Source organism: Alnus glutinosa, chromosome 9 (genome assembly GCF_958979055.1).
Source record: "Alnus glutinosa chromosome 9, dhAlnGlut1.1, whole genome shotgun sequence".
In the NCBI taxonomy this organism is placed as follows: Eukaryota; Viridiplantae; Streptophyta; class Magnoliopsida; order Fagales; family Betulaceae; genus Alnus; species Alnus glutinosa.
In genome coordinates this window covers 25,124,620-25,134,529 of record NC_084894.1, presented here as the reverse complement: position 1 = coordinate 25,134,529, position 9,910 = coordinate 25,124,620, and the positions used below count along the sequence as shown (strand labels likewise).

The 9,910-nt window shown below is 36.8% G+C and overlaps 1 protein-coding gene across 1 annotated transcript; it reads left to right on the top strand.

The window, feature by feature from the left end:
• Positions 1-1,672: 1,672 nt before the first annotated feature.
• Positions 1,673-2,287, top strand: LOC133878028 (copper transporter 6-like). The gene has a single exon (XM_062316507.1). It carries the CDS (start codon positions 1,731-1,733, stop codon positions 2,205-2,207), a length of 477 nt encoding a protein of 158 aa, XP_062172491.1. The 5' UTR covers positions 1,673-1,730; the 3' UTR covers positions 2,208-2,287.
• Positions 2,288-9,910: the final 7,623 nt, after the last annotated feature.

The window sequence follows — 9,910 nt, the reverse complement described above, 5'->3', positions numbered from 1 at the left end:
ATAATATACAACTGAAAATAAATTTGAGTTTTTATTGAAAAAAAATAGAAGAAAATTGTTTAGTAATAATAATTAAATAAAAACAAAAAAGTTATCAAACATACAAAACTTCGTAGTTTGGCTAAGTGGTAAAAACCATTCAATTATAGGCAGCTTTTCACAAACCCACCCCCCAAGAACATGTAGCATGTGCTACTATATATTGCCTAAAAGGCTCGAAGGCATACATTTTGAGAAAGAGGTACAAGACTCCTACATTCTAAGCCATAATGGTTTGACTTAAAAAACAACTGCCGAAGCATAAATACCAAATTTTACCACAACTACATTTGAGCCCCTTACATTAACGCTCACTCTCAAATAAAAGAGAGTCAATCTAGCAACTAGCCAACAAAAATTCCAATAAAATTTGAGCAATACACAAACAGATTATACCGTAGGAAACAAGAGGAATACACATCACAAAGCAGGAAAAAAAAAAAAAAAAAAAAAAAAAAAAAAAAAAAAGGTTGACGGCAGTAGAGGCAGAAGCGGATTCCGCCGGAGAAGGCTACGCGTGGAGGACATGCACCGTCACCAATACCACCCAGCCGGAGATCAAGCACCGTAGACCTCAACTAGAACTGTGAGCAGCCAAAGAAAACGGGGCGTGGCCGTCACACGCGCCAAAGAGCAAAAGGCTCTCTGGTGCGTACAGGCCACTCGCTAGACACTGACAACCGACGTGGCCTGAGTTTCCAGCGGTTGGAGCAGACGATGACGGGGAACACGGTTGAGGGGCACGTGTCTTGAAAAAAGCAATAGAGTTGTGTAGATCTAGCTCCAAAATTGAAGATGAAAATCTGGAAAAATAGACCAAAACAACCACTATTAAAGACACGATCACCGCCACACCTCCAAGCTGGATCACTTAAATTTGAGCCTTCCTGCCAAAAAAAAAGGAAAGAAAAAGAAAAAACACAAATACAAACCTCCATAGCCTAACAAGGCTAGGGAAACAAAAGTTTCACAGCCCTAATAATTAGAAGAAATCTAACTTCTACTGAGAAAAATTCAAGGAGGAAACAAAACACTTTAGTCCAAAAGGACTAAGGGCCAAGATAAGAGCCGGGGGGAGGGAGGGAGAGCCTCCCTCACCCGACAATGACGAACTCTCCTTTTTTCCTTGCTTATTCTCTCTCCCTCTCTCTTTCTCATAGAGTCAGTTCTTCGTCTCAGGTAAAAAATCCCCTTTTAAATGTATATAAATAACGATTTTTTTTAACTAGTATCGTCTTTATTTTATTTAAAATTGATATATCTAAATATGTTACACAATTTAAACTTTTTAAAAATCATGTTAACATTAATTTCGTGTGAAATGCTGATCGCTATCCACTCCATTTCAAACCAAATGAAATGAAATGGATGTTGGATCCTATATATTCGAATATTCCCCATTGTTTACAAAGGGAAAGAGGCGTTACTTACCCCAGCGTTAAGTGGCACGTGTATACATTGAGGACGTGTCCAAATTTGATTCATGGCCATCTGTTTTTTTTTATTATTATTATTATTTTGTTTTTTTCCAAATTCTCCATAAACTTGTAGTACTACACATTACTACTCCGATGTACTACCATTCCGTAATGGTTTCATTTATAAGGAGCAGATGAATTCATTTCATGTTGTCACCAGTCAAACCCTAATCAGCCAAGGGTTCCTTTGAGAGAGAGAGAGAGCTATCAGCTATGGATGGTATGGATCACGGTGGTATGCATGACATGGGCGGCATGTCGCCACCACCATCGTCCATGAATGGCACAACTGGGATGATGCACCACAAGATGATGATGCACATGACCTTCTTCTGGGGAACGAACGCCGAGATACTCTTCTCTCACTGGCCGGGCAAAAGCACCGGCATGTACGTGTTAGCGTTGTTCTCCATCTTTGCGCTCTCTTTTCTCGTTGAGTTTCTCTCTCATTGCCGCTTGGTCAAACCCGGCTCGTCCGACATGGCGGCTGGTCTCGTCCAAACCTTCTTGTTCGCCGTACGGATTGGGCTGGCTTACATGGTTATGTTGGCTGTCATGTCTTTCAATGGCGGTGTGTTTTTGGTTGCCGTGGCTGGGCATACTTTGGGGTTTTTCTTTTTTGGTAGCAGGATTTTCAAGAAACCAGAGGCGGTGAAAGGATCCGATCTTCCTCCTCTGACTTGTTGTTGATCAGGAATAATTAATGATCTCCTTTTGTTGTTTTGAAGAATAATTAATGTTATGAATTGGATGTAAATTGCTTGTGGAAATTGTATTGTGGTTATATATATATATATATATGTATATACAGGCTGCTGATTCAAGATATTTGTACGCCACTACTCAGATCGAACTCACGGCTATTGTTATGTAGAAATCAGAAAATGATCTGAAAGATCCACAATGGTTTTTTTTTTTTTCGAAAAGAATACTTTTCGTTTATTTTTATATTTCTCATGATAATTTTCTCTGGGCTTGTGATGTGTGGCTGCAATGCAGCTTGACATGATAAACCTATTGACTGGTTTTTCCAAAGCCAGACTGGCGGGCCAATTAAATTCCACTGAACATTAATTTCATTTGACAGTGATTTTGGATTCCGCGCAACACCTTGGTTTATTATAACAACACCGCTTTTTTTGGATGTCTGTTGGGCAGTTGCAACCGCTCACTTCGGCCGCGGGGTGATTAAAACACCTACGTATCTTCAAAAGTCATCTTACACTTTTCTTTTCTTTTTCGATGGTTAATTTTTTTAAAAAAATAAAAATAAAAATAAAAAATAATGTAGAGACACTAACGCATATATATATATATATAGCCGGTCTCATTTTATTTTGTATACATGCAACGATTTGAGATTGAGATTACATCGGATTGAGATTAATTAGCATGAAGATGCTCAACTCTCAAAAAAATTCAGGTATTGTAAGAGAGAAATTGTGAGATTCACTTGTTTTGGACAGTAAGCTCAACAATATTCTTGGTTACTCAGGCCAGGAGAGACCCATAGCCTCTCTCTTGACCTATCTGAATTTTTATGTTTGATCTCTTAAACTGCCTGATTTTTTTGTGAAATTCCAACAACTTAATTTGTATTTGTTGGAAGCATCAACATACATCAGTTTTGAAACCAACAGTCAAAGTTATTTTAATAATATGATGATGTTAATGGTCACCACTCTAATGTAGCGTTATTATTGAATCCAATTCAATTAATCAGTGATATCATTTTAACTGAACAACGGTCAACGGATATTGACAAATTAACTTAATGTCGAATGTGCTTTGCTACATGGTTGTATCATTTTTACTGTTGTGAGTGTATGTACTTGTTAGGTTTGTGTCTCATATTATAAAAAGTATAAAGAGAGTAATTAGTTAATATAAATAAGTGGACCTAATTAGTCCATTAGCTTAGACTTTTGGCCTAGAAGTGGTGTCTTAATATATATATATAACTGACTCTGGATTTACTCCCTAGATGTTTATCTCCCCAACAATTTCAGAGCTATGGTTAGCCTTCCACCGCGGTTGATACGAGTGTTTTAGTTTGACGCATTTTGTTTGACTCCAGTAAAAAAGAGTTTGGTTCCGCTTTTGGAGTATGCGTGACACTCATGTAAAGGACTTACATGCGGGGGGTAGGCTTGGCAATTCGGATAAGTGGGTCGGGTTCGGGTCGACCCTGCTAACCCGATTACACAATCAAGTCTGTCACGAACCCGACCAGATTATTATTCGGGTTGAACTTCTAAACCCAAACACGACTCGCCTGCCAGCCGTGTTACCCGAACACGACCCAGGTAACACATTTGTTTCAACCAAACCCTGAAATCTGAATCCTTGATTGATCAGAGAAGTAGAGAATTGAGAACCAAATGTTTATCAAAACAAAATCAATACAAGCATTAACAAATCTAATGGAAAATTCACCTAAATCGGCACAGGACCGAACTATCGAAGGGTGAAACTGAAACACTGAAGTGAAAATCTGGAAGAGATGCAAGAGAAGATGAGAACTCGAGAAGTGCGACCGTGCGAGAGTGCGGACTGCGGGCGACAGGCGTGCGCCATGCAGGTCGGTGCGGCTACGCTGACTAGCGGGCTAGGGTTCCGATTGCAGAGTGTGGGCAATGGGTGTGCGTCGTGCAGGCGATGCGGCTACGCCGAGTCGCCGACTAGCGGGCTAGGGTTCTGACTGCGGAGCACAGGCAACGAGCGTGCGCTGTGCGGGTGGTGCGACTACGCCGACTAGCGGGCTAGGGTTTCAACTGTGGAGTACGGGCGACGGGCGTGCGCCGTGCAGGCCGGTGCAGCTACGCCGACTAGCGGGCTAAGGTTCCGATTCGTTTCTTACTTTCTCAGTTTCTCAACTTTCTCCAATTCTCCGTTTCTAGATTCTTCAATCTTCATTGTTCATCTACAGTTTACTCCTACTTTTGTCTTTCGGACTTCGGTCTTTCTTCCTCTTTTCTTTTCTTTTTTTTTTTTTTAAGAAAAAAAAAAAAAATCGTGTCTGGCACGGGTTGACCCACCAGACACAATTTTAATCGGGTCATAATCGGGTTGACCCGATTATGACCCGAACTCGATTACAATAAACTCAAACCTTATTTTTTCGTGTTGTGTTCGTGTCAGGTTCACTGGTCGTGTCAAAAATTGCCAACCCTAGCGGGGAGAGTAGGGTCAATGCAAAAGAAACTCAAAAGTGAAAAGTGAGAGAGAGATTTGTTGTGAGGCTTGTGTCTCACATTGCTAAAGCATAAAGAGAGTAAGTGGTTAATTTACTTAAGTGGACTGCAGCTCATGACTATACGTGGCCAAGCGCTTTGGCTTCCCAAGCTCTGGGGAAGGCCCGAGTGGCTTTTGGAACCATGGTATACGTGGCCATGTCGATAAAGGACAAGGGCCGTTACTTCCATCTTGCTCGACAATCATGGTTTGGTCCATTTTTATTCCACCCGATCATGAAGCCATATATGCCAATAAATTAAAGACAATGGCCGTTCTGTTTCTCTTCCTCGGAAGCACTCCCCAACAGCGACGGGCGAAAATGCTGACGTGACACTAATAAAAGTTGTGAAATTGGACAAAAAGGTGACGGAATGACTTATTTCAAATTCGTGATAAAATTAAGTAATCAACATTTATTTTTAACAAGTTTGGGACCAGTTTCAAATTGCATTCCGACTCAAACAGTTATGATACACTTTTCTAATTATTTATAAATTGATTTGACAATTCATAATTAATGAAATACTTTAGAAAAAATGATATTTCAAATTTGTTATTTAATTATTCCACCGATTACAAATTGTTACATTAGTTTGTAAATAATTAATTTTATAATAAAAGTTGTAGTAATCTTAGTACCACTTTCTCATTTATTATGAATTATCACATGAGTTTGAAAATTAAAATAAAATTTGTAATACAAGCATTTCGCGAAAAAAGAAAAAGAAAAAGAAATATAACAAAAAAGTCAATGCGACAAAAACATATTTTTCTTTGTTAAATTCAATGATTACTTATTATTTTTTTACGGATAGAAATAATTTTCAAATTGGATTGAAAAAATTCCAACCCGGCCACTCTATAAAACTATACATCCTGCATATAATTTTTTAATCAAAATATTAAAAAGTGTTTGACATATTAAAGGATGCATGACAGTACTTTTATAAACTATATTAAGAAAAAAAAGAAAAAAAATTTGATAGGCAGGGACGTTTGATCATCCCCTGAATATATATTTTATTAAAAAATAAGTCTTACATTTTTATGTATTTTTTTTATTTTTTTAATAAATTATATATTTTTATTATAAACAGACAAACAGGAGACGTTTAAACGTCCCTATTTATCGTTTTTCTTATTAGAGCCTTTGAGGAAATTTATTTAACACAATTAAAGGAAATCTATATCCATTCCTGAAATTTCTAAAAAAAACTGAATAACGGCGACTCTATTTTTTTTTACCTGAGATTTTTTTGTTTCTTTTTGACACATAAGAACATGGTGTTTTTGTACTACAAAACTCATTAGTACAGGCCCTGTGTACTATCGTTATAAATCAGCATTAATTGAGAATGAGATGTACCATGCATGTCAATAATAATAATAATAATAATTGTGACAAAAATAATAATAATAATAATTAATATTATTATTATTATAAGTATGCAGGTCAATTGCTTTGATGTGAGTATTTCATATAAAAACATAACGTACTGATGGGCGGACTTACCAGTATTCTATAAATTGTCTATGGCAATAGATCTAAATATATATATATATATATATATATTTATTTGAAGTAAAAACATAATCAATATACAATAGTTGCAGCTAGAAAAAAGATAAACGACACAACACAAAATAGATGAATGGATGAATAGTGAAGAGGCCAAAAATGCCAATCTGGTCGAAAAACACTCTTGTATTCGAAAGAAAAATTCTTTTTAATGATGATTTTATAGACAAATAACTTTTATATACAATTATGACTTTTTTTTTTTAAAAAAAAAAAACAAAAGATTTGAATATTTCATTGATCAAAGATCACGAGCATAAAGCTTTTACATCACAAAGTATAAAGTTCTGCAAAATCAGAGCCACATGCTATGAGGTTACATAGTTGTAGATATAAACAAAATTCTTACAATAAAGTAATATCTATGTCTATTATTTTCCTCTAATCCATATACAAAAATAGTTAAAAAGCATATATATATATATATATATATCTGCTCTGAGAAGACTCGATCTAAAACAATGGTAGCTAAATATTCTTAAAAATATATATATTTAAATCGAGCGTGAAAGATAACCCTTTACACCGAAATATCCATACTATGAAAGATAACCCTCATATTTAACTAACCTTGGATAGATCGAAAAAGAAAAAAAAAACTCTTATTCAAAGTAAAAACACAACAGCAAACAATAGTAACGTAAAGGAGCAGATGAACGGTACAACACGGAGATAGATGGACGGATGCATAGCGAATAGGCAAAAATTGCTGATCTGGTCGGAGAACACCAATAAACAAAAGAAAAAACCAGAATAAGAGGGAGAGAGTAGGAGTGAGAAGTAGAAAGGGAAAGGGAGTGGAGGAGGAATCTGCTCCCTCCTCCTCTTAGATTTGTTTTATGAGATGTGAAGTCTTGGACTCAAGGGCGAAGCCATTCAGGAGCTTGTGGGGACTTGCCCCACCCGTCCCCAAGCCCCAAGGCTTTCCGAGAAAAAAAAAAAAAAAAAAAAAAAAAAAATACACTAAAAATTTACTCCAAACTTTTTTTATTTGGCCTCCCAAATTTTTTTTTTCCTTCAATTTAGCTCCCAAGTCCCAAGGATTTTCCAAAAAAATATATATAAAAATTTACCACTAGTTTTTTTTTTTTAATTTTTTTATTTTTTTATTTTGGCCCCCACAAGTTGCAGATGCTAGCTAGAGGTGGGTATCGGTTCGGTAGGCGGTTAATTCGATCGGTTAATCGACTTTTGTCGAAATGCAAGTCGGTGAATTTATTTCAGTGAAGTCGATTAAGCGGTTAATAGGCGGTCGGTTAAGTCGATTAAGTCGGTTAATAAGCAGTCGGTTAAGTTGGTTAACATGGGTAATGAATGATGTCGTTTTGATTTTTTTAAAGGAAAAAAAAAAAAATCAAACATTTCGTTCTTACTAAAACGACATCGATTCGTTTTATGTCGGTTTGGTTAATTGGATGGAATGAAAGGCAGTTCGATTCGGTTATCGAATCGGCTTTTGAAACAAAATTTTATACTAACTACCGAACCGAAATTAGTTGGTAGGCGGTCGATGGCGGTTTAGTTCAGTTTGGTAAGCAGTCAGTAGGCAGTGGGCAAATAATTTGCTCACCCCTAACACTAGCTCCACCCCTGCTTGGACTTTATCTCTTTATATACAATTATGACTTACAACTCAGTAGAAAATTAAGATTAAAACTTGTATGATTTTATTTTACATAAAATACCTACGCACACATAAAAAATAAAAAATTATAAGTATCTATGTATTAAAAAATCGTGATTCCGACCCTAATTGTACCTAAGGGTGAGCAGACTTGCATTAAACCAAGCTGCCCTGATCAAACCGCCCTACCCCGCCCCTAATTTGATTCAAACCGCGTTAAGAATGCAGTCCACGGTTCCTTTTTCTGTTTCCCCGCACAATGCGATGCGGGGTGTGAGTGGGCCATTTAAAAAAACTGGGGACCCACCCCGCACCACCCCTTCCCACATGAATTATATGTATAATTAAAAAAACCCTACCCCCCTTCCTTAACCCTAGTGCGCCACAAACACACCCCCTTTTTCATGTTTCTCTTATTTTCTTTCTCTTCTAGCTTTTCATCTTCCTCTTCTCTTCATCTTTGTTACCAACAAAGGAGGATGGCGGACTGGAGTCTGGAGGATTTGCAAAAAGAAGAAAAGAAAAGAAGAGCCAAAGTTGAAACGGTGAAACCTAAAAGGAAATGAAGAGACTTAGAGAATAGTGGACCACGTGTTGCATGTAGGTTTTTTTTTTTTTTTTTTTACAGTGCGATACAACTATTAGTCATTACACTCCAAACGGTGCGTTTAGCCTAAATACTAAAAGCGTAACACCCCAAAAAAAACCTTAAAGTTCTTCATCTTCCATTTTCTTCCCCTAGGCCGTATAGCGCCACAGCCTTGATTGATCGTTCCCAGGGACGAATTTAGAAACTTTTATGGGTAGGGGTCAAAGGCAAAAAACATTTATTAGTAGAGGCCAGTAGGTTCCTTCTTTTTTTTATTATTTTTTTATTTATATATATTTTTTACCTTATAATTTTTTTTTACCTAATATATATATATATATATATATATATTTTCTTTTTAGGAATTGAGGGGGGGCCATGGCCCCTGCCAACCCCCCCTTAGATCAATCCCTAATCGTTCCCATCTTTGTTGCCTCCACCAGTCCTGTGGCCCGTGGGGACGTCATGAACATGCGGTTTCAAGACCGGAAAGGTCGGCTTCAAGACCTTTGATTGTGGCTTCGCGATTGCATCCTTGTCCATAGGTTGGTGTTTTTCTCATTCCCTCGTCTCTGTTGCTATCATTTCTTTATGAATATGGCTTGAATCTAAATATTGAATATGGATATTGAAGCGTTGCTAGCTTTCTAGGTATTAAAACTGGCTTTGGTTTGATTTTTCTTATGTTTTAACATGAATCGGGGATACTCGCATAACCCACACAATCCGCCCACACTACCCCAGCACCACACGGGTACTAGTGATTTTCAACAAGCCATGGGTGTGAATTTGTAAACCCATAAGTGTGCGAGGTGGGGCAAAATGAAAAAGAAAAAGGGGAAACCTGCCCCATGCTCGCAATTTGTACCCCACGTAATCAAAGGGATGCTCTCTAGTTTTTTAAAAGGAGAAAAATGGGAAGACTATGAGAGGACAGAGTTCTGGAATGGGAAAGGCTAATACCGGCCTTGCATGCATGTACGTTTTAGCCTTTTCTAATTGTTACTTATTTTTTTTATTTTTTATTTTTATAGATAATGAAAAGAAGTAATAGTGTATGGAATATATGAGTAATTAATGATATCGGGCTTGTTTGTCAACTACTCTCAATTTGTACGGTAGATTGTTGGACTATACACTTCACTGCTGCATGGTGCATGCCTTCAGTAGCTATGTTATCATTCATTTAATCTTCAAAAGAAAAATGATTTATTTTTTGCTTTCTTTATTGTATAAGCTTTGAATAAATTAATAACAAATCTATTTAGTAAATTTTTATTTTTATTTTTATTTTTTTGAAGTTGGTGAATTTTCATTGCCATATGAGAATCTTATATTAATATGCTAAATAACGTTACATTTGA